The sequence below is a fragment of the Malania oleifera genome, chromosome 8, assembly GCF_029873635.1.
Source record: "Malania oleifera isolate guangnan ecotype guangnan chromosome 8, ASM2987363v1, whole genome shotgun sequence".
Lineage (NCBI taxonomy): Eukaryota > Viridiplantae > Streptophyta > Magnoliopsida > Santalales > Ximeniaceae > Malania > Malania oleifera.
In genome coordinates this window covers 95,419,141-95,444,978 of record NC_080424.1, presented here as the reverse complement: position 1 = coordinate 95,444,978, position 25,838 = coordinate 95,419,141, and the positions used below count along the sequence as shown (strand labels likewise).

Genomic DNA, 25,838 nt, shown 5'->3' with positions numbered 1-25,838 from the left:
CCCCAATGCCTCCTGCAAGCTCATCCAGAATTGGGAAGTAAATCTCGAGTCCTGATCTGATACTATGGACACCGGTATCCCGTGCATTCTCACAATCTCATGCACATACAAATCTGCTAGCCTACTCAAATGATAGCTAACTTTCATTGGTATTAAATGAGCAGATTTTATCAATCTATCCACGATCACCCAAATAGCATTCTGCCCGTGAAGCACTGGTGGTAAACCGGTCACAAAATCCATTGAAATATGCTCCTATTTCCACACCAGAATAAGCAAAGGCTGCAACGGCCCTGCCGGCCTCTGATGTTCAGCTTTCACCTGCTGACACGTCAGACACTGCTCCACAAACTGAGCAATCTGTCTCTTCATACCAGACCACCAGAAGGTCTCGCACAAGTCTTGATTCATCTTTGTACTACTAGGATGTACCGTATACATAGAACAATGCCCCTCCTCTAGAATAGTCCTTCTGATCTCATCATCGTTCAGAACACACAGTTTGGTCCCAAATCTCAACACACCTGCTTCAGAGATGTTAAACTCTGTAGCCAATCCCTGCTATACCTTTTCCATAACCTCTGCCAACTCTGCATCACTAGTCTGCGCCGCTTTTATACGCTCAAATAGGGTCGGTTGGACCACCAAACCAATAAAATAACCCCGATGATCACCAACCACCAACTCTATACCTGAGCTCTCCAAATCCCGTCTGATGTGACGCTGAGTTACAACCGCAGATATAGCTGTAGGTCTTGACTTCCGACTCAACGCATCAGCCACCACATTTGCCTTCCCTGGGTGATAATTGATCGTGCAATCGTAGTCCTTGATCAACTCTAGCCACCGCCTATACCTCATATTCAACTCCTTTTGCATGAAGAAATACCTGAGGCTTTTATGGTCAGTGAAGATCTCACATTGCACCCCGTACAAATAGTGTCGCCAGATCTTCAGTGCACACACGACAGCAGCCAACTCCAGATCACGCGTAGGGTAATTATTCTCATACTCCTTCAGTTGCCGAGAAGCATACGCCATAACCTTATCCTGCTGCATAAGCACACATCCTAAGCCCTTCAGAGACACGTCTCTATAAATCACAAATCCACCATCCCCTGAAGGAATGGTTAACACTGGAGAAGTAACCAGTTGGTGCTTCAACTCTTGAAAGCACTACTCGCAATCACTGGTCCACTCAAACTAAACTCCCTTCCTGGTCAATCGTGTCAGAGGTCTAGACAGTTTAGAGAAACCCTCTACGAACCGACAATAGTATCCCGCCAGTCCTAGAAAACTTCGAACCTCCTACACATTCTTCAGCCTTACCCAGTCGACCATAGCTTCAATCTTGCTAGGATTAACTGATATTCCATCCCCAGTAACCACATGGCCTAAGAACGCAGTCTGACTCAACCAGAATTCACATTTCTTCAACTTAGCATACAACTTCTTTTCTCGCAGAATCTGTAACACTAACCTCAAATGTTCCACGTGTTCTTTCGTACTCCTTGAGTATACCAGAATGTCATAAATGAATACCACTATGAATTGATTTAGGTACTCATGGAAAACCCTGTTCATCAGATCCATGAACACCGCCGGAGCATTCGTCAACCCAAAAGGCATGACTAAAAACTCGTAGTGGCCATATCTGGTTCGGAAAGCTGTTTTCGCTACATCCTCCGCTCTAACCCTCACCTGATGATATCCTGACCACAAATTGATCTTCAAAAAGACCCGCGTCCCCTACAACTGGTCAAAGAGATCATCTATACGAGGTGAAGGATAACGATTCTTCACAGTTACCTTATTAATCTCACGATAATCAATGCACATCCGCATTGACTCGTCCTTTTTCTTCATAAACAGTATTGGAGCTCCCCAGGGCGAAACACTAGGTCGAATGAATCCCCTATCCAGTAATTCCTGCAGCTGCTCCTTCAACTCCCAAAGTTTTGCTGGAGCCATCTAGTACGGAGCTTTAGAGATCGACGCCTTACCAGGCAGCAACTCTATCGCAAACTCCACCTCACGATCCGGAAGTAAACCGAGTAAATCATCTGGGAACAGATCGGGGAATTCGCTAACTACCCGAATATCCTTGAGTTTCAACTCATCCTGCGGCGGTTCCTCCACACAAGTTAAGTATCCCTGACATCCGTCCAAGAGTAGACTCCTCGTCTGTAGTGCCGACAGAATCTGTGGCGCTGAACGCACACACGATCCAATGAACTCGTGCTCCTGCTCCCCAGGAGGTCTGAAAACTACCACTTTTCTACGACAGTCGATCACGGCATAACTGGAGAACAACCAGTCCATCCCCAGAATGACGTCGAACCCTGACATGTTGTACACCACAAGATTCACTGGTAACAGCTTTCTCTGAATTTTCATTGGGCTGTCTATCAACATCTTCCTACAAAAAGATCCACTCCCAGATGGTGTAGTAACAGATAACACCTCATTCATGTCTCGAGTCTTAACCCCACACCGTCCCATAAAATTCATAGACACAAAGGAATGGGTTGCACCCGAATCAAACAAAACAGAAGCTTTATTCGAAAGCAATAATAAGGTACCTGTCACCACATTACCTGCATGCTCAGCATTCGTTGGAGTAAGAGAATATACTCTGGCCAGAGTTGTATTCGTCTGAGCAGTTCCTCGAGGTACTTGATTACTCCCTCGGTCCCCAATAACTGTAGGCAAGTCTCGCCTCGGTGCTCGACAATCGCGAGACATGTGGCTTGGCTGGCCACAGTTGTAGCAACTACCCCCAAATGAGCGACACTCTCCCTTGTGCCACCTGTGACATCTGGTACAACGACCATTGGTCTGGCTCATCTGAAAGTCCTAACGCTCTGTATTCTGGCGGTAACCCGAGCCCTTGCTCCTCTTCTTCCACGACCCTTGACGAGATCTTGTCTGAGAACCAGAAGGTACCATCCTCTTCCTCGATTCTTGATCCACCTCGTCCTCTCGGATATCAGTTTCGATCATCGTGGCTTTATCCACTAACACCGAGAACTCGCAGATCTGAAGCATACCCACTAGTCTGCGGATATCTTTCCTCAAACCCTTCTCGAACCTCCGAGTCTTCTCATACTCCCTCGAGATCATATATGGTGCAAAGCGATACAACTCTATGTATCAAGCCGCATACCCCTGCACCGTCAAACTCCCCTAAGTCAGCGCAGAAAACTCATCTGCCTTCACATCTCGTACGGAAGCCGGGAAGTATCTGTCAAAGAAGACCTCCTTGAATCAGCTCCACGTCATCTCCTCAGGACCAGCTCTCTGCTTCTCCAACAGATTCACCGCAGTCCACCATTGACCCGCCTCCCCAGACAGCTAGAAGGTAGCATAAAGAACTTGCTGCCTATCTGTGAAGTGCAGGACCTCCAAGATCCTCTCAGTCTTTTCCATCCAGTCCTCTGCTGTCGTCGGGTTAGGTCCTCCAGAGAACGTCAGAGGATGCATGCATGTGAACCTCTAAATGGTGCACCCCGCAGTAGTAGGAGAGCGCTTACGTCTCCTTACACTCCACCCGATCTCCCGCAATACCTGCCTCGTCAAACCTCAAGGCACAAAAGGAGACTCATCACTCATAGTCTCCTCGGAGCCACTTCCCAGGTTATTATCCTTAGGCTCCATGCTGCAACATAATAGGAATCTATTAGTATCCCTACAACACATACAGTTAACACAATGATCTACACTAATCGTGTTAACTACTTCTTGTCAGGTCTAGGTTTGTCCTATCACACCGACACGAAAGTCATCAATGATCTGCCCTACTTTTACTGGAATCGTCATCCCAGGAAAAACACGAAATACCGTCGAAAATTCCCGATCTAGCAACCGAACAACCCTCAACCAACTCTACCTAGATCCACATCCTATACTCTGGTATGTACTTATAACTAAGCCTAACTAAGTCTACAAGATCTAGTAACCTGGTTAGCTCTGATACCAAGCTGTCATGCCCCGAACCTGAAAATGGGACCCGATGGTGAAAATATAATCTAACCTGTCCCTGTATCATACAAATCATCATAGATACAGTACAAAGGATGAGGGTTCGACACCGTGGGGTTCCCAGGCACCCTAAACACATCCAATCATAATCATATACGCAGCGGAAAAAGTCATTCTATATCAACATATGTAGTACCATACCAGAGTCTATATAATAGCAGAACATGACTCTAACAAAACGTACAAATTGGGTGCCCAAATACAATTCAAAATGACAACCCAACAAAACTACAGTCATAGTACTTACCCAAGCACTAACGCAGTACACTGGCCACTATGCTCCCTACACTAGGACGCTAGTTCCAGTTACCCGAAGGACCTGTAAAAATGTACGTACAGTAGGGGTAAGACACCTCTCAGTAAGGAAGAACACATGTTATATCGGTGTGTGGCATTTGAGTATTATCATAATACAACATACACGCAGTTAAATGCATTCTAGTACTAATTTACACAGTGTATACACGCACACATACGATGACCATTTATACGCAGCCTCGTCACAATACATACACATGATCAGTAATCCTCATTTTCGTCACACTCTTCGGCCCGAAGCCGGCCCGCGACATACGGCGTTGGCCCGTAGCCAACCCGTGAACACGGTGCCACCGGCACATGGCTAGTCCCCAACTCCCATGGCATCGTACCAGCTCTAAACTGGTCGATCCATACCCTTCGGCCTGATCTGTCAGAATAGGCTCACGCCTTCGGATATAGAATCGGACACTCTTGCCCACATGGCAAGTGGTAAAATACATGCCCTCGGATATAGAGCCGGACACTCTCAGTACCTGGAACAATTTCGGAACCGCGTTCCTACTAGCATTTCAACATATCACACACACATGCATGCTCATATAACCAAACAAACCACAATCATTTAGTAATCTAAATCATGGTTTTCCAAACAAATACAGTTTAAACAAGTCAAGACACGACCAACACAATATCACAAAATAAATCACACATATACTCAGTTTTCAACAAAACCCGGGATTCAGCCTGTCGCCCTCTTTTTTCCAAAATTGTAATAATGAAAAATCCATAGTTTTTCCCATTAGATCCCTCCAAATGAGTAGCCAAAACACACATAGGACCGTGGACCACAGTTCTACCAAGTCCAATTTAAAAAATAACCACTATAAACATAGTTCCCCTTACCTTAACCCTGTAAGCAAATCCCAAACTCCAAGGTCCCTAAATAGCGAACCGAGTTCCAAAACCTACAAATCACAGTACAAAATATGTTCACAAGACAGTTACCTACAAATCTACCAAATAAGAATTGAAAATCGAGCCTTACCTCAATTTTACGCTGAAACCCGAAAATCTCTGAAACGAGATTCCGATTCGTAGAAGTTGTAGAGAATCCTTCCACGATCCTCGTGGTAGCTTCCATTTTCCGATTCCGTCAACGATCGGCGAAGAATTCTAGAGAGAAGGAGTAGGGAGAGGTTTAGAGAGAGAGAGAGAGAGAGAGAGAGAGAGAGAGAGAGAGAGAGAGAGAGAGAGAGAGAGAGAGATATTTGAGATTTCTTAATGAGGAAGTAAAGGAAATTTCCTTTTATAACCCTTTGACCCAACAATTTCCAATTTTGCCCCTCTTTTAATATTTAAACCCATTTTTCATATTTCGGGTTTTTACATCTTCAGTCAGTTTAGAACTATCCACATGATCCACTTCCTCTTGAGATAGAGGTTCATCGTTTGAAACTCGAGAATCATCATCACATCTGACTTCTTCACACTCTCCTTCATTGCTCTTTATTGAATCTTCATTCCCATTATTTTCTAATGCTCTCTGCGATATATCAGACTTTTGCCTTGCATGATCCCCATTTTCTTGAACTACAGGAGTTTTCGCTATTTCAGGGCCCCTATCATTAATCTGCTTCGTTTTATGCACATTTATGAGTCCTGCTTCTTGCACCACCTTCTTTGCTCCTTTATCCACGTCGGAATTGGTTTCTATTACACCGTCATTAGTCATTGGTTTCCATATCTTTTTTTTCTTTATATTTTTTCTTCTCCCTTTGCTTCTCTCCTACTCTGCAAACAATCGGGGTGTGTCCTTGCCTGCAACATTTAGAGTAGAAAAAAGTCATCTTTTCATATTTGACCTCTTGCCAAATACATTGTTTCGAAGATAAAACAAGAGGAAATCCCTTTACCGGCTCCATTGTTAGGTCAACTTCCACGCAAATACATGCCCCCGATGCTCTCGTACGATTAATTGTTGCATTATCAGTTCCAAGATAACGACCAAAATGAGTCGCTATTATTTAGAGAAAATTTGTTCGGTAAAGATGCATTGGTAACCCCAGTAAAAAAATCCATTGAGGAGCCAATGGGGATTCTTTTTGGTATCAAAATTTTTCGTCCACTTGAACATCTGAAAAGAATTGCCTTCCATAATTCTATCTTCCCTTGCCCAACCCAACCATGCAGAAAGTCACGTTCGTTTTTCATGTGAATTAACACGTGATAATCATCCATAACACTGACCGTTGGAATTTTCGTCAAACTCCACATTTTCACAATTAAAAGCTGAATTTTATCAATAGATGGCCGATTCTTCAAAATTTTCATTACTAATGCAAAACGAAATTCTTCCTCAACCTTAACCATCTATACTTCTGAGAAAATAAATCCCAATTCCTCATTAATATTAATGGACAATCTCATGAGAATTTTAAACACATGCATCTTCACTTTTTTACTCATAATTTGTACATATGATTGCACCTCGGGACTAGCCTGGATGACATTCTCTATCGATGGTGCGGCCATCGACGGGGGACGACACTGTATTATAAAATATTGAGATTAAAGTCAAATTTTTCTAAATAGAAAATAGGCTGACCTGCATTGTTTCGCGACTCCATGGAGAGGGACGACTTTTAGTTTCCGTTATCTGTCCTCGACGGCGACAGCTCGCCGTTTTTGGCACACATCGTTGTTGTTTTGTGTTACTCCTCGTGTGTCTTCTTAGAAAAACAATAAACCTCGAGTCTTGGCGTTCGCTTCGCAGGGAAAAGCGGTGACGACGACTGGAGAAACGCAGCGGCGGCGCTGGGAAGCAGCAGAGAGCTGCCGAGCGTGGAGGCTGCTGTGGCTGGGGCTGTGGCGGCGACGAAGGGCGCACTGGCAGCAAGGTAGTGTCTGGCCGAGCACTGGCATATATAAACACCCCTAAACAACAATCCACCCCAGATCTCGTCCTTATCCTTATCTGAGAGAGATCTTGGATTGAACAATGGAGGAGAGGTTGATACAGAGATTGGAAGCGGCGGTGGCGCGGTTGGAGGCGGTTTCAGGCGGAGAGCGCGCGGGAGGAGCGCCGGAGAGCGGCGGCGGCGGCGGTGCGGCGGATCCTTCGATTGCTGCGGATGGGTGCAGCCAAGCTTAGCTAGTTTGCTCTCCCGCCACCTGCAGTACACTTTCACCCTCCATCTGCTTCCATTCGTCAAAATTGCTCCATCTGCAATCAGCCTCTGAGTGAGTCACTTAGTCCGCGCTTAGAGACCTCAGTGGTAGTTTGCTTCATTCCTTGGCTAACAGCCTTCTTTCATCGCCTGAAACTCTTCCGTTCGCTGCAATCGCTTTCCAGAATGTCCTTCCGTTCGTCAAAATTGCTCCATCTGCAATCACTTATTGCAAGAGGTAAACTCTCGTCCCCTGCTGTAACAAAAACCTCCCATTCCCATAATTTGAACCAAGCCTCACTTGAAATTTTTTTGAAAACAAACTGTGAATCAGCTTTGAAGTCCAAAGCCAAGGACAGTGCCGCCTCAAAAGCCTCCGCAGTTACCTCACAAACCAAGGACTCAACGCTATTACAGTTTGGATCATCGCTCGGCGTCCCATCGTCCTCCACCGCCTCACATTCCGCTGAACTTTCAGCTAAGTCTCCCCATAATGCCTCTCTATCCAATAAAAATTATCTGAGAAATGCCATCGATTCTGCAACTCGGAGTTTGGAGACAGACTCACCTACTGGTGCGCATTTCTTAATCAGAAAACTGTTTTTTCTGGAGCATTTTAAACATGCCCTTTTTAAGTTTAATGTAATTTCTTTAGCAATTAAAGGCAATAGTTTATCTATTTATTTATTATTGATTTCGAAGCAATAAAAGTAATTTCAAGAAGCGAGTTAATGCAATATGAACTGCATTTTTTTTTTTCTATAATTTTATCATGCACATTCCTAATGGTTAGAATTCACATGTAAATATACTGTAGTTACTAGACAAAAAAATTCAGCTATTTTTTGGTAGCTAAGAAAGAGGGAATGGAAATGAAAATTTGGAATTTCTTTTAGCAACTATTCTGACATTAAGTGGTTAAATTGGCTTGCATTTAATTTTCAAGCGGGCGTAGGATGGCTGAATAAGCTTATTGATATTCTTTGTGTTACCTGATACTATTTGTATTCTATAATGTAAAGTAAGGAGGGAAGGAAAAAGTGTTTTTTTCTTCTAGTGGGGGTTATTTGCCTGCATCAGATTTGAATTGCGAAGATTAAAAATGTCTAACAACAGTGCATGAGTTTTGGAACTTAATTTTCCTACAATCTCTTTCATAAATCTCATTGTAACTAGGTGGATTGTCAAAATTCAAATGTTGCCTTCAGTTTCTGCCATAACATTAAAAAAGAAAAATTCCACCCATTCTATTAATGCTTGCTGACTGCTATGTTCCATCACTTTTGCTTAATGTATTGTTTTCCTTCCATATTTATTCATATGTTAATTTCACTTGAAGGTGATATATCTCTTGATTCAGCTAGTTCACCTGATCCAGAATTGTGTCAATCGACTAATGATGAGAAATCTTTGGAGACATTTTTAGATATACCACGGGTTTCAAATTTGCTCGCCAATAAAATATCACTACTCCGTAAAGAAGTATCACGTGAAAGAAAACCAAAAAGGATTTTCAAGAATACCCAGTGTTCCCATTTTGAGCAGTTAGTTAGAATGTGGGTAAGCGAACTAGGAGCAGATGCTACCCTTCAGTTTCTTGGCAAATTTAAAAGAGACACTGGTGCGAAAGAGTACAATGCATTAATATGACTTTGCATAGAGAAGGCAAGGAGCACAAATGATAAAGATGTTTGTTTAGGCCTAATTAATAAAGCTTTTCAACTTTTTAAATTAATGAGGGAACAAGGTTTTCAGCTAGAAGATGAAACTGATGGCCCATTTCTCATGTTTTTTATTGATGTGGGTATGATAGAAGAATTCCATTTTTTGTGCGGAATTATTAAAAATGAGAATCCTGGTTCACTTTCAAGATTAGGCTACTATGAGATGCTGCTTTGGACCGGAGTCAACAATAAAGAAAAGATTCAAGAGCTTTGTAATTACATTGCAGTGGATGATGATGGAGACAAAGCCAATATTTGAGGTGTGTCATTTGTCATATTCTGGTGATTCTGTTCTTTTGTTTATTTTTTGTTTAGAGTTTCACGGTCTTTTTCTTAAGATATTTTTATTGGTATTATTTTCCAAGTTATTATATTATATTTTTTCGAGGTTAGTGGATAGCTTCTTAAAATAAGGTTTGGATTATGTGGTAAAGGGAAACCTATTGTAGAGTATGTCCCTAGTGGATTAAGGAATAGTCGAATAGTAGATTCTGTAAATTAAAATGATACAACAAAACCAAGCCTTAGTCCCACTAAGTGGGGTCGGCTATATGAATCCTTTTTCGCCAATTTATGCGATCATGGACCATTTCTTTTGATAGATTCAAGGATATTAAATCCTTACTCACCATCTCCTCCCAAGTTATTTTAGGTTTACCCCTACCCCTTCTACTGCCTCTACAGTAACTAAGTCACTCTTTCTCACAGGTGTACTATAAGGCCTACGTTGCAAGTGTCCATACCATTTGAGTCGTCCCTCCCTTATCTTATCTTTATAGGAGCTACACCTAACTTACCACGAATATGTTCATTCCTTAATTTATCTTTCAATGTTATACCACTCATGCATCTAAGCATTCTCATCTCAACAACTTTTACATTTTGGAAATTAAAATGATGTTGACTATTATTTCCAACATCATTACTTCCTTCCTTAACTCGAGTGGGTCTATTTTTTATTGGGATTTCCACTTTCGTAGGCTTTTAAGCAATAGGGAATTGGAGGAATTATTTTCTTCGTTGGTCTTGTTGGAGGGCTGCCATTTCAAAACCTTACTTTGAGGATTTAATCAAATCTTTTAAATCCTTTACGATTCATCATTTCATTTGGAAAGCTAAAATCCCCCCTAAGATTAAGGCCTTTACTTGGTTGGCTTTTCTTAATAGAGTTAGCACAAACAATGCACTTGCAGAGTAGGAGGCCTTTGAATGCTTTATCTCTGGATGTTTGTTTCTTGTGTTTTGATAGCTCATAATCTCATTTGTGCTTTTGCATTGCCCTTTTGTTTGGGGGATTTGGAATTAGTTATTTGCTGTTGTGGGGAGAATTAGGTTTGCTTATATACAATGGAGAAGTTATTACATATCTCTTTTACAGGTTTTGGGAAGAGTGGCGATGGTTTAGTCTTGTGGACTTGTGGCATCTGTGCAGTTTTTATGGGGATTTTGGATGGAAAGAAATGCGTGTATCTTTTCTGGGAAGAGGAATTTTGGTACTCTGCTTTGGGATTGGATTCAATACTTCTCTTTTTGTCAATTTTTGTAACTGGAGGTTTTAAAGGGGTGCCTTCCTTGGATCTTCAAAGAGATCAGGAGTTGGTTTTTTACTTTGATTGTTTTCTAGCCTGTTTTGGTCTCTTCTTTTTGTATGAGGATCTTTTCTCCTCTTTATACATTCTTTCCTTCAATAGAGATTCTTAATATAGTGCTACTTCTACTGTCAATTGAGTTAGGTTTATTATAAGTTTAGAAAAAATATTATGTGGGTGCTTTTTTTTTTTTTTTAAAGCAATTTATATTCTGTTGTTGATTAGATACAAGAAAATTAAATTCTTGTATTATATTTGTATTGCTAAGATAGCATTGGATAGTGTTGGAAAAGTGTGGAAAATTGCTGAACATATCTGAGGAGCATCAAATGTATTTAACAGTGTCCATGAAGTGATCATGCCTGATGGATTTAGACATATATACCATACACATGGACGGTGTTCATGGTTTATTGTTAATTATGCAATTATGAAAATTAAGGAACTGCAACTAAACACACCATAGACATGGATGGTGTTCATGGTTTATTGTTAATTATACAATTATGAAAATTAAGGAACTGCAACTACCTGTTTGCATGATGGGGTGTCAAGTAGTAGCACAAACAAACATGGACCAGGGGGGTGGGTGGGTCTGCTGGTGGGCGGGTGAGTATTGCACTTAGAGTTCTTATTTTACCATTTGGCTTTACTGGATAACTTTAACATCTGATATTTATTGCAGAAAATTATTTGTCAGCGCTCTGTTAAAGTGACCGGAAGGAGGAGATATTGCAAGTGTTAGAAGTCATAGATATAACAAAAATTTCTTCAGTGGACCATGTAACCTGTATTTTTAAGTCTTTGGGAAGCCTGTCATTGGAATCCTTTGCAGAGAAGTTCATTTTGGCACTCAAAGCTATTTAAGCTAGTGGTATGTTCAGAATTTTTCATCTCCTTGTTTTCTATGATACTGGTTTAAATTAATATTTAAGGATGTGATAAAACATTTTCACGGCTTGGATAATGGTATTATCAATTGCAACTGATATCTTCTCAGAAATTTTGCAATAGCAGAGTCAAAATTTCTGAGTCTTGTTTATCCCTAAAGTGTTTTTTAAAAATGGATTACTGCTTTTTTTTTTTCTCTCATGTGCATTGCATTTGAGCAATTGTAAGTGATTAATATTAAATATTTATACACAGTTGTGGCTAGTGTATTTTGTTTTTGGTTTTTTTTTTCTCTACTAAATTGATTTTTTTTTTTGCTGTGACTGACATTTTGATTGATAGTGACAAGAAATGATTGACAAATAGATCTGTTGAGGTTTGAAGATGAAAAACTAAATAATGTTTTAGAACAGAAACATAGTCCTTTTCAACTGCTGTAGGAAGCAAATGCGCAGAATTTTTGAAGTTCAAACTTAATGTATCTAAATAAATATTATAAATACAAATTTATTGAAAATCTTTGGCACAATCTTTATAAGTCAAAGATGTGAACCAGGCTGATGAATTGTGCATCTGAAGTTGATTTATTGGGCTATATAATAAAGCAGTTTCACGTGATGCAAAAATTGGCCATCATCTAATGTATGTGTGTAATTGTTTAGTCTCGACTAAAGGATTGGCATTTGGAGTCATTGTGCGGGTTACTGTGCTTTTCTTTTTAAATAAGGCCAGAGATATTGAAGGAACTAAGGAAGTGTTGATTTACAAGTCTTTACATTGAAATTTGTGGGATCCATTTCTTTCTGATGTATATTTGTAAATAACCAAGTCATATGGATGCAAACCTTGTCCAAAGCATAATGATTGCAAGTAGCATATTAAAGGCTGGGACCAAAGAGCTGGGCTGTAAAGTTATATGATTAGTTAGTTTTTTGGTCATAATTATATAAAGTGTGGGAAAACATGTTTTGTATTTTATGATGTAAATAGCTTAGTTTAGTTTATATTCAAAGCAGCTGTAAATAATGCTGCAAATCAGGCAGCATGCTGGCACTGAACATGTGCTGAAATTCTGGCAGCATGTTCCAGAAATTCTGGCAGCATTTAGGTGCTGAAAATCTGCGTGAAAAAATGCACCAACTATGTAAACTTGTTCTATATAATGATAAAAAAACCCTATGGAAGGGTAAGACATTCAGATAAAAAATGTAGTCCCTAAAATTCAACATGGTATCAGAGCCTACTGCTCTTTTTTTCCTAGCTACCTCTATTACTGCCTATCTCTCTCCCTATCCTCTGTTCATCCTCTGCTCTGCTCTGAGGAGAAGCAGAGCAGGACGTCTTTTGCTGTTTTGATCTTTCTCTTCCTGGGTTCTCTGGAGAGCTTTAGCACAAGGAGCCAAAAAACCTGACAGTCCTCAAATCTGATTTGGTTGTTTTGAGAGTCGTTTAGGGGCAGCATCCTTGGTTGGAAGCTGCATGTTTTCATGGTGATTTGCTGATTATGCTGCTCTTGGCCTGCTACTGTTCCTCTGTTCCACGGGCTGCTATCAGCTGTACTCTATTTGCATTGCTTCCAGCATAACGCTGCAGTTGCAGCCAGCATAATGCCTGTAGCTGCTGCCAGGTTGTTTATTAAATGCCTGCAGTACTTTTCCGTGGTCTGCCCTGTTCTTTGTGGTTAAGTTATTCCTCCTAGGATATTGTAAGCTCAGTTCTGCAGTCATAGCTGCCTCTTGAAGTTTTGGATTTTGGAAGGTCTAAATTGTTGCAAGTTCTGGATACTTGACATTGAGCGCCCAACCTACACCAATCTCAACCGCCTTGTGTCTCAGGTGATGTCATCCCTCATTGCCTCCTTGAGGTTTGATGGAGCCTTTAATGTTGATGTGACTGAATTCCAGACCAACCTGGTTCCTTATGCCCCTGTCATCTTAGCTGAGAAGGCATACCATGAGCAGCTTTCAGTGGCAGAGATCACCAACAGTGCCTTCAAGCCATCATCTATGATGGCCAAATGTGAATGTTGCCGTGGCCACCATCAAGACTAAGCGCACAATCCAGTTTGTTGACTGGTGTCCTACTGGATTTAAGTGTGGTATCAACTATCAGCCTCCAACTGTTGTTCCTGGAGGTGATCTTGCAAAGGTGCAGAGGGCTGTCTGCATGATCTCCAACCCAACCAGTGTTGCAGAAGTTTTCTCACGCATTGACCACAAGTTTGCTCTCATGTATGCTAAGCGTGCTTTTGTGCACTGGTATGTCGGTGACGGCATGGAGGAAGGAGAATTCTGAGGCTTGGGAGGATCTTGCTGCGCTTGAGAAGGATTATGAGGAATGGGGTCCGATTTTTTTGGCTTATACGCCGAATCATCTTGTGCAGCTCTTGTTGTTGCTTCCATATCATCCTTCGGAATTCATCATGATTTCACTGCAATGTGTTATCCTTTGCTTATTAGTTCCATAGGTATTCTTGTTTGTTTGGTCACCACCCTTTTCGCAACTGATTTCTTTGAAATCGCGGCTGTCAAGGAAATGGAACCATCATTGAAGAAACAACTTATTATTTCCACCATCCTTATGACTCTGGGAATTCGAATTGTTAGCTGGATTGCCCTTCCACCATCATTCACAATCTTCAATTTTGGTGCTCAGAAGGTTTTTAAGAACTGGCAGCTGTTCCTGTGTGTGGCTGTTGGTCTTTGTGCTGGACTTATTATTGGGTTCGTGACTGAGTATTACACCAGCAATGCATACAGCCCCGTACACGATGTTGCAGATTCCTGCAGGACTGGAGCTGCCACCAATATTATATTTGGACTTGCCTTGGGATACAAGTCTGTCACAAGTCCTATTTTTGCCATTGCAATCAGTATTTTTGTTAGTTTCAGCTTTGCAGCCATGTATGGAATTGCTGTGGCAGCTATTGGAATGCTAAGCACCATTGCTACTGGATTGGCCATTGATGCTTTTGGCCCCATCAGCGACAATGCTGAAGGCATTGCTGAGATGGCCGGCATGAGCCATCGTATCCGTGAGAGAACTGATGCCCTTGATGCTGCAGGAAACACCACTGCAGCTATAGGAAAGGGATTTGCCATTGGATCTGCTGCACTGGTGTCTTTGGCACTGTTCGGTGCCTTTGTGAGTTGTGCCGGGATTTCAACAGTTGATGTCTTGATCCCAAAGGTCTTCATTGGTTTGATTGTTGGTGCAATGCTTCCATACCAGTTCTCTGCCATGAAGAGTGTATTAAGTGCAATTTGGAAAGAAATTGAGCAATCTGAGAGCTACCTTGTTTGCTGTATGTTTGAGGAGGCAGCATTATTGGCTTCTTCTGTTTTAAAGAGAGTATGCAGTGATAAATCTACTCAAACTAAAGAAGACATCCAGCTGCTAGAGACTATAGAATCAGCTGGTATGGTGTTAGTTCAATCTTGGAAGGAACTTGGCAGGTCTTCAAAAATACTTGATGAGCTTAAAGAATTGTTCAGTTCAGTTACTGATATTCCAGTTTCAGTTCTTCTTGCCAGTGTGTGTTTCCAGTTAGCAGAAGGGTCTTCTTTTGGTGTTCAAGAATTTCACGAGGCATTCTTGAACAAGTGGAGGTATGTGGATGAACAATACTATGTTCTTGCTGGTGCAGAAGCTGATATTAGAAACACAGCCGGATGTTATGGGCGTTTTGTGTTGGGCGTTGATAAATATTTAGAAGTTGCTGAGGTTTATGTTGTTACGCTTCTGGGGATGGTTTTAAATGATATAGACCTTGCTGTCTCTTGGGTTGAGAATGCTGCATTACCTGAAGACCACCAACAGCAGCAGCAGCAGCAACATCTGCATTCGCCACAGCTTCAACAGCTGCAACTGCAGCATCTTCAGCCACTGCAGCTACCGCTGCAGTTGCAACATCATGTGCCAGATATGTTGCAATCAAGTTGCCTTCTGTTGCATCATCCAACTTCCTAGATGGGATATAGGGTGTACTTTCAGGGGCTGCTAGAGGATGCGGTTGGCAGAAAATTGGTGCAGTTATCAATCTTAGATCTTATTATCTGGTTGTTTCTGTTATTTTTCAGTTCAGCCTTCATAGCTGAAATTTCTTGGAGCAGATCTGTTCTTATTTCTACCGTTGCCAGCCTTCAATGCTGGTGGTTTCAAATGATCAGGCCTTAATTGCCATGGGATCATTGTTTGTGATCAGCCTTCATTGCTGAAATTTATTGGAGCAATTTCTGTTCTTATTTCTACCATTACCAGCCTTCATTGCTGGTGGTTCCGAATGATCAGGCCTTAATTGCCATGGGATCATTGTTTGTGATCAGCCTTCATTGCTGAAATTTATTTCTTACCAGCCTTCAATGCTGGTGGTTGACCAGCCTTCATTGCTGAAATTTATTTCTTACCACCCTTCATTGCTGATGGTTGACCAGCCTTGATTGCTAGTGGTTTCAAATGATCAGGCCTTAATTGCCATGGGATCATTGTTTGTGATCAGCCTTCATTGCTGGTGGTTTCGAATGATCAGGCCTTAATTGCCATGGGATCATTGTTTGTAATCAGCCTTCATTGCTGAAATTTATTTCTTACCAGCCTTCATTGCTGGTGGTTTCGAGTGATCGGCCTTAATCGCCAAGACATCATTGTTTGTGAAGAATGTAGGAGGTTGCAGAGACAACTGCTACCACACAATCGGAGGAGATTGTTCGATCCCAACAAATTGCAAAATATCCAGGCAGGGGTAAAGTAGTTCAGTGTTTCAGAGTATTGTATCCAAGCTGGGAATGGAAAATACCTATTCACGAGCTTGAGGGGGAGTGTGGGAAAACATGTTTTGTATTTTATGATGTAAATAGCTTAGTTTAGTTTATATTCAAAGCAGCTGTAAATAATGCTGCAAATCAGGCAGCATGCAGGCACTGAACATGTACCTGAAATTCTGGCAGCATGTTCCAGAAATTCTGGCAGCATTTAGGTGCTGAAAATCTGCCTGAAAAAATGGCACCAACTATGTAAACTTCTTCTATATAGTGATAACAAACCCTATGGAAGGGTAAGACATTCAGACCAAAAATGTAATCCCTAAAATTCAACATAAAGAAATCATAAAAATGAAATGTATGATTCACAAACATGAATTCAGATATAAACTTTTTTGCAATATGTATGTAAATAAGAATGTGGATGAAAAAATGTGACACTATAATAGTAACTTCTGGCCTACCTTCTGGAAGGTTAATATGCATTTTTATTGCTGGAGTTTCATCTGAATATTTGCATACATATTTGGATATAAACTTTTTTGCGACACATAGGTTAATAAGAAACATGTGGATTGTAACTTCTAGCCTAGCTTCTGAAAGTTAGCAGGCATTTTTATTGCTTGAATTTTATCTGAATATTTGTGTACATACTTGCTTATCCAGTCTTAGAAAGTGCAATTAAAGTTACGCCTTTTAAGCCAACTAGTAAATATGTCATGTGCATTGTATGTGAATAATCTTGTGTAAAACATTTTTATAAAATTTAATAAATTTTATATTTATTTTTAAAACAAATTAAGAAATATAGTGTTACAATTAAGTTTACAAATATTGCATTATAAATATTCGAAGTTACTTATAAAAATTTATGCTTTGTTTAAAATTATAAATGACATAAGCACAAGATACTATTACAAGACCACGTAGATACAATATGAAAAAATTTAAAAATATAGGATATGATTTGACTTTTAACAAGAATGCACTAATTAAAATTATGGGAAATATTAAATTTTAATATTTATATAAAGTAATAGATTAAAAATTAATAAATAATATACATTTTTCATTCTTTTTTAGTTTCTAAAAACACTCAATATATGACTGCTTTGATCCATAGAGCATAGCTGGTTTTATGGCTGTCTTTTTTTTTTTTTTTTGATAGCAAAAGAAAATTCATTAGATAGAATAAGAATGATCAATCAGGAGAAGCGACATCTCCTTAACAAAGTCTGAGAAACCTCCGTGAAAATAAAAAGGGTGTAAAAAACAGCCCAAAGAAATCAGCACATCCTAAGAAGTCAATAGAGAAAGCCAATCCTGCTGAATATCTGAGAAGCATATTCCCATGAAATTTCCATTACCCACGCACCACAGAGAAGCCAGAAAATGAATGTTCTTCTAGACCAACAAAAATACAAATTTTTTCCCTGAAAATATATGTGAGTTATGTTCCTTCCACAAATGCGAAATACTGCAAAAAAGCACTACAGCACTAGATTTTGCAAAAACTCCTCCATTGTCCTTGGAAAAATCCAGCTTTCTACAATATAACTGAATATCTTGTTCCAAACCTTCCATGCAAAATTACAATGCAAGAAAATATGTGGAGCAGATTCTAGGCAGTTAAAAACTGTTAAGATTTGATTAAAAATGAATGATCTAACTTGAAGATAGGTCCCTCCCTCCATTTATAATACAAATTTAAATACATTCTAATGACAATAATACTCTTACTAACTCTCACTAATTAACCTGCTAACACACTCAATAATAATAATAATAATAATAATAAAAGACATATATAACCTCTAACACTCTCCCTTAAGCTGAAGCATAAATGTCATAAGCTCTTAGCTTGTTACAAATGAATCTAACATGAGCACCCCCCTACACTTAGGTAAACAAATCAGCAAGCTGCCTGTCCGACTTCACATAAGTGGTTTTAATGAGCTTCTGCACAAGTTTCTCCCGAACAAAGTGGCAATCAACTTGAATGTGCTTCATCCGCTCATGAAAGACCAGGGTTAGAGGCAATATGAAGAACAACTTGATTATCACACATCAACTTCATAGGTTGAGAATGCGGAAAACCCAATTCTTCCAACACGTTCTTCAACTAGACAAGTTCATAGGTAGTGTGAGCCATGACTCTATATTTTGATTCAGCACTTGACCTTGCCACCATAGTTTGTTTCTTACTTTTCCAAGAAACCAAATTACCACCAACCAAGATACAGTACCCGGTGGTGGATCTCCAATCAGAAGGCAATCCAGCCCAATCTGCATCTGTATATCCATGGATATAAGTGTGACCCTGATCACGATATAAAAGGCCTCTTCCAGGTGCACCTTTGAGATATCTCAAGATGTGAATTACTGCGTTCCAATGACTTGTCCTCAGAGAATTTAGAAATTGACTCACAACACTTGTTGCAAAAGATATATCCGACCGAGTAATTGTGAGAAAATCCAACTTTCCAAAAAGTCTCTGGTATTGTCCAGGATTAGGTAGCAAATCACCCGTATCTGACATTAACTTGCTATTAGGATCCATGGGTGTATCAACCGGATTAGATCCCAACAAGCCAGATTCATCTAACAGATCAAGAACATACTTTGTGACACAACAGTTCCGATATGAGATCTCGATACTCCTATACCTAAGAAGTATTTCAGCAGTCCCAAATCTTTGGTCTAAATCTTAGTATATAAAAAAGTTTGAGACTGAATACCTTTATCATCATTACCTGTAATAACATTATCATCCACATAAACAACAAGAAGGATCTTACCCGATGAAGTATGATGATAAAACACGGAATTATCCACAGCACAACATCGAAGACCAAACTCAAGTCCTACTGTGCTACAACACTGGAACGACCAATATGGGTGACTTTTTAAAACCATATAAAGCCTTCTTGATTCGACACACTAAGTTCGAGTGTATCTCGTAGCAACAAGACGAGCCTTTAGACAAGCCACAAAACCATCGGGCTTGACTTTCACAGTGTAAATTTAGCGATAATCAACCACAGACTTGTTAGGAGGAAGAAGTACCAAGTCCCAACTACCATTGTCATGTAAAGCATTCATCTCCTTAACCATAGCATACCTCCACCCTGAATGGGATAAGGTTTCTGAAACAGATTTAGGAAGGGTAGTAGATGACAGAGCAGTGACAAAACAATAATAGGAGGGAGATAAGAAGTCATAAGAAACATAGTTGGAAATGGGGTGCTGAGTACATGTATGTTTACCTTTCCGAACAGTAGTAGGAGGATCAACATCATGGGAAGTATGATCATCAGACAAGGAAACCAAAGGCGTGCTAGTAGAAGCTAGCGAGGACTCTCTTCCTTGGAGCTATCATCGTCAATACACCTGCAAATTAGGATGATCAAGGTGATGAGAAGGACCTAAACCACATGGAGATTCAGATGATTGGTTGGGCAAGGATAGCAGTGTAGAATCTAGAAGATTAGGCAAAGGAAGAGACTCACTGAGCTCATAAGTGCTTAGTGACTGAGTGTAGCAAGGTGTAGACTCAAAGAAGGCAACATCGCCAGAAACAAAGAAGCAATGCAACGTAGGACTATAACAACTATATCCCTTTTGAGTATATAAATAGCCTAGAAAGACACGCTTTATAGCATGAGGATCCAACTTATCCTCCACAGGAGTTAGTTGATGAACAAAGGACACACACCAAATATACAAGGAGGATGAGAAAATAAAGGCGACTTAGGAAAGAGAATGGAGTAGGGAACTTACCATTAAGAAAAGAGGATGGTATTCTGTTGATCAAATAACAAGAGGTAAGTACATCATCACTCCAAAACACTTTAAGTACATCCATTTGATAAAGTAAAGTGCGAGTGATTTCAAGAAGATGTCTATTTTTCCGCTCTACAACCCCATTTTGTTGAAGAGTGTGGGCACAAGATGATTGATGAACAATACCAAATTGAGTCATATAAGTAGTGAATTGTGCACTGAAAAACGCCTTAGTATTATCACTTTGAAGCATTCAAACTAGAAAATCAAATTGAGTCTTTATTTAAGAACAAAAGGTACACAATATATGAAATAACTCGGAACGATCTTTTATTATATATAACTAAGTCATTCTTGAATAATCAGCCACAAAGGTTACAAAGTATTGGAAACCTAACTTGGACATGACCCGACTAGGACCCCATACATCTGATGAACTAACATAAAAGGGCTTGCAGCTTGTTTGACCCGGGAAGCGAAAGAAACACAATGGTGCTTTCCCAATTGAAAGGCTCACAATCGAGACTAGACACATAACTCAAGCTAGGAACAAGACATTTTAACTTTTCCAATGAAGGATGACCCAAGCGACAATGAATTTGGAAAGGTGTGGTAGTTGTAGCCTATAGTGCAAGCGGTAGAAGGAGATAGCGGCCCAAAGTGATAGAGTCCACCAGCTTCACGCCCTCCGATGATTGTCTTCCTCGTCTTCAAATCATGAATAACCATAGAATCAGGGAAGAATGTCATTGAACAATTCATGGATTTAGTAATTTTGCTAAAGAACATAAGATTTAAAGGAAATTTGGGAATATGTAAAACCAAAGGAAGAAAAATAGAAGAAGTGGGATTTATAGTCCCAATTCCCTTGACTGCAATAGTGGATCCATTAGCAAGAGTAACACAAGGCAAATTTACTGGATATTGAAAAGTGGAGAAAAAGCTTGATATACTTGTGATATGATCAATGATAATGGAGTCTATGATCCAAGGACTAGGACGAGAAGTACTATATGATAGGCATACCATGTGCTTACCTGATTGGGCAAGAGATGCAATGGGAAGTGAAGCTTGTTGTGAAGCTTGATACTACTGGAACTTAGAATAACGAGAAGTACGGGATGATAAACATACTATGTGCTTACCTGATTAGGCAAGAGATGTAATGGGAAGAGAAGCTTGTTGTGACACTTGATACATCTGGAACTTGGAATACTCTTTCTTTGACATAGAGCAATCCCAAAGGTGAGGAGTTGATGATGGCTGCATTAGCTGCCCCTAAAGGTGTGAAGTCAGTGGTGGCTGCATTAGTAACAAATGAAGGTCTGCCGTGAAGATACCAACATTGCTCAATACTATGATTATTCTGTCCACAATGAGTGCACTTGCGAGGAGTACCTGTGCCTCATCCGTGTCTACCACTACGACTACTTGAACCACTGCGATAACTTTTGCGGTTATTTGGCAGAGAACTAGAATCACTCTGTGTAGCAATGGCTATCCTCTCAGAGCCAGATGTAAGAATAGGAGAATGTGTGCTAAAGGAAGCACGAAGGGCACGCGAATAAACATCATCAAGTGATGGCAGCTCGACACTACTGAATATTTGGGACCAAATTGCCTCAAACTCAGATCTCAAGCCTTCTAGAACACGGAGAATTATCAGATGCTCCCTCTACTTCTGCATCTCACAAATGTTGGCGGTTATAGGTTGCATGACGTTAAGCTCCTCATGAATACGCTTCATCTCTCCAAAATAATCTCCAATGCTTTTATCTCCTTGTTATAACTAAAAGTACTCCTGGGATAAATCATACATACGTGTAACGTTACTGGAGGAAAGAAGTTTGACATAATACCAAATCTACTTGCACATATCTAGATGCATACACATCCGTGCAATTTGTGGCTCCATCGAATTCCATGAAAGTGGAACAATCAAGGCATCTTCCTGAACCCACACGTCTTTTCTCTTCTCATCAGAAGACTCAGATTGGAGCAAGTGGTCAGATTTCCCTAATCCTGCTAAATAAATCCAAACAACTTTAGACCATTGAACATAGTTCTTTCCATCCAACTTTTGAGTTGTTATTTGTGGCAGCGATGTAGGAAACAATTTGTTGGGATTCATAGAATCCATCCCAACACTCATAAATTAGCAATCACACCAAAAACGTGAAGAACGATCAAAACTAATCGGGACAATCATAAACTATGTGAAGCACTGACACAATGATGGACGAGGTGAACAAATAACCAATGGATATAGCACTGCCACAGCCTTACAACTGAACATAATACTCAGATATTTTCTGGGAAAAAATTAAATCAAATGTTGGTTTGGGAAAAAATAAAATATTTGGCCTCTTTGTGGTGCGTCGGGTATGGATTTTTTAAAGTGGCAAGTTTTTAGGAGCTGCAAAGAGATTGGAGGAACATGCTGTTTGGATGATTTTTTTTCTTGGGCATATTTTATGTTTTTTTTTTAGTCTTGGAGAATCTTAGTTAGTCTCGGGAGATTTCTCATTCCCCCTCTTGTAAATTCTCTTTCTATTAATGATATCTTCTTTATATATATATATATATATATATATATATATATATATATATATAAAATCTTAACCTGTTTAAAATAAAATTTCTGAATGTAATTTTATATAATTTTATTGAATCTAGTTTTTCACTTTTTCTAAAAAACTTTTTTTTTTTCACTTTTAAAAGATTATAACATTTTAGTTGCTAAATCATATACAATGCTAGTTTATTTCATTTTTTATAAACTCAAAGAAATTTCTTTCTTTTGGCTTAAACAAACTTATCTAAAATAGATTTTTTGAAGGTGCTTTTGTCTAATTTTGGTTGTATTTGCATCTTTAAGGAATTTTGTGTTTTAATTTTCTAATGTAAGGATATTTTATTTTTAGCATAATTTTGTCTTGATCAATGAAACGGCCGGATGAGTGGGAGGGTGGGGAATCTAAATTAGAATTGTGGATAGAATCTTTAGAATCTAGTGGTTTTAGGACAAGTAGAATTAGACATAACATATGAAATGTAATTTTAGTCATGGTAGAAGGAATATTGAAGAAAAGATTAAGCACTAATAGACTTCAATACCTTGGATCTATTATGCAAGCTAAAGGAAAAATTGAAGAAGATGTAATACATCGAGTTAAAACAGATTTGTAAAATGGAGAAGTGCTTTGCACGTGTTGTTTGATCATAGAATACCTTTAAAATTATAAGGAAAAATTTAGGATGTTTATTAGATAACCTATGCTGTGTGGAATCAAATGTTTGGCAACTAAGAAACAATATATCCCACGGGTAAAAGTTTTTGAAATTAGAATGCTAACATGGATGAGTGGTGACATGTTAAAAGGTATATTAAGAAATGAACATAGTCAAGGTTAAGCATAGCACTTGTAGAACATAAGATGAGGGAGGGGTGGTTGAGATGGTTTGGGCACTTGCAATGTAAGCCAAATAGTGCATCGGTGAGGATGAGTGGGCTAGTTGACCTAAAATAACTTGGAATGAGATAGTTAATTAGGTTTTAACCACCCTCAAATTGTCTGAGGAGATTGCCCAATATTGTGTAAATTGATAGAAAAGTATTCATGTAGCCTTTGCTTAATGGGGCTTAAGGCTTGATTTATTTTGTTTATTTGTAACGAAATGGAAGTTTTTCCTTTTAGGCTCAAATATTATTTTTTCTAAAATAGGCATCCTAGATATAATTTTAGCCAAGTTTGGTTGAATTTACTTTTTTTTAATGAATATTTTGTCTTACTTTTAAAAAATAAGGATATTTTTGTCCTTAAAATGATTTACTCTATCCTTATTTCTATATATACTGTAAAAACTTACTTCTTTGAAAAATGTTAAAAGTCTTGCTTTTAAAAGATAAGGATTTCTTTTTTCCACAAAAATGATTTCCACAGTTCGTACTATATACACAGCACAAAAGTGCAGATGATAAGGTATCATATGAAATTTAACCATTAATGAGAAAATTAAAGTTGAACTAAAAAGATGCATTAAATTGAGAATAAGGGTTATCAAAGACTCAAAGTCAAGCTATGCTACTTGCAACTTAAATATTGAAAAGCAAATAATTTATGGTGAGTAAAAGCCAAAAACTTTAAAGGAATGGAAATAATTTAGTTGAATGTTACTCTTTTGTAAGGATATTCTACCTTATTTGTAAATATTGCATAATTACAAGAATGTTTATTTAAAAAGTTTGTTGCAAAAAAAATAAATAAATTTAAGTAATTAATATTTTTTATTTTTATCATTAAAATTGTTTATGAAGGCTACCTATGGTTTCTTGAATTTCAATGCATGGACTACAGTTACTCCTATCATCTGGTCATTTAGCTAATAATTTCTTGTTTCCTTTGCAAAGTTGGGCATGAGTATGGAAAGAATTTAAATGTTAATGTATTAGACATTATTTGCTCATTCCTTACCTACTTCAGCCCTTGCAATCAAGTGGTATACGAATATGGTATTTTGTTTTAACTTAATTCTGTCTTGTTAGTAAAGGATAAAAGGTATTTTTGTGCACAAATGATTTAAATTTGTTGCACTTTTTTATATAATATAAATTTTTAAAAAGTTGAACTCAAATTTCATAAGATTTGGCAATGGCATAATTTAACTTAAATGTTGTGGATTATATTGAATAACTTCCTAGCCCAGGCTAAAATCCAGGCATCAAGAACATACATTAATTCAAGTACCTCTCTGTGTGATGCATACAGATTTGTTCAGCTTATTTACAGATTGAAGTATTTAAATTCTCTTGTACCTCTATAATTTTAATGGAAATGAGTGCCTAAACTGTGATGGGAAATTGAATATAGCTTTCTTCCTTATAGAACTGTGTTTTAGATGCCTTTTAATACTGATATCTTGATAAATTGCAGATTATGGAACAAAAAATATCTCATGCCTCATTTTGGATTTTGCTGTTTGCAAGCCAAATTTAACGGTGAGGAACTTCTCATGAATGCTGCTGGTAATGTCCTTCAGGCCAGGATTTAATGAGGCATTTCTGCTCTATATGCAGTTTGCTTCTGTATAATAACTTCATCTTGTGCTTTTTCCTCTTGTATGGCCTTAAGGCTTTGTTTGCTTTTCCTGTTGGTCTACTATAGTACTGCAGTTTTTCTCCCGTGGTATGAGCAGGTGATGTTTAGTCGCAGTAGCAATTGTTGGAGGCTTTGGGGATAAATATGCTTGAACAAGTAATAGTTTTTTTATATAATTATGGGAGTATGGAACCAACAGTTCCACAGTAGTCTATGCAATATCCTGTCTTATCTATTGCACATATAAAGTGGTTACCCTCACTTTGGAGTCCACTTTCATAAAATATCCTCACAAAAAGTATGACTTTAGTAGAGAAACTATTTTACAATATAGGAAAATATTACTAATCTTGTAACTAATATTAAAATACTTATATGAATATATGACAGATAAGTACCTATCTCATAATTAAATCATAACTTAGACATCAGATCTGCATCTGGGAAAATCCAAGAGCTTAGGCAGAGACAAATTTCTGTGATTTGCGTGGTGTTGAGCATTGGAGTCTAGAGTCCTCTTGAA

At 38.9% G+C, this 25,838-nt stretch overlaps 2 protein-coding genes and 1 pseudogene across 11 annotated transcripts in view; all 3 read left to right on the top strand.

The window, feature by feature from the left end:
* Positions 1 to 6,943: 6,943 nt before the first annotated feature.
* The window catches only part of LOC131163002 (pentatricopeptide repeat-containing protein At4g21880, mitochondrial-like), a 69,127-nt gene continuing 50,232 nt past the window's right edge, over positions 6,944 to 25,838 (top strand). For 4 of the 10 annotated variants that reach the window (XM_058119664.1, XM_058119673.1, XM_058119672.1 and 1 more), the window contains exons 1-5: positions 6,944 to 7,707; positions 7,804 to 8,043; positions 9,346 to 9,453; positions 11,468 to 11,656; positions 25,151 to 25,242. In XM_058119664.1, the coding sequence (XP_057975647.1) occupies positions 25,234 to 25,242 (9 nt within the window). In that variant the 5' untranslated portion in view covers positions 6,944 to 7,707; positions 7,804 to 8,043; positions 9,346 to 9,453; positions 11,468 to 11,656; positions 25,151 to 25,233. Of the gene's footprint in view, positions 7,708 to 7,803; positions 8,044 to 9,340; positions 9,454 to 10,571; positions 10,935 to 11,467; positions 11,657 to 25,150; positions 25,243 to 25,838 lie in introns of those variants that run through there. The other 6 variants (XM_058119669.1, XM_058119674.1, XM_058119667.1 and 3 more) reach the window with 5 other exon arrangements.
* Positions 13,281 to 14,005, top strand: LOC131161738 (tubulin alpha chain-like; annotated as a pseudogene).
* LOC131163001 (pyrophosphate-energized vacuolar membrane proton pump 1-like) lies at positions 13,960 to 16,747 on the top strand. The gene has a single exon (XM_058119663.1). It carries the CDS (start codon positions 14,011 to 14,013, stop codon positions 15,640 to 15,642), a length of 1,632 nt encoding a protein of 543 aa, XP_057975646.1. The 5' UTR covers positions 13,960 to 14,010; the 3' UTR covers positions 15,643 to 16,747.

What these genes read in the sequence shown, in the direction of transcription:
- LOC131163001 (XM_058119663.1), top strand. Translation starts at nt 14,011, where the DNA reads ATGGGGTCCGATTTTTTTGGCTTATACGCCGAATCATCTTGTGCAGCT.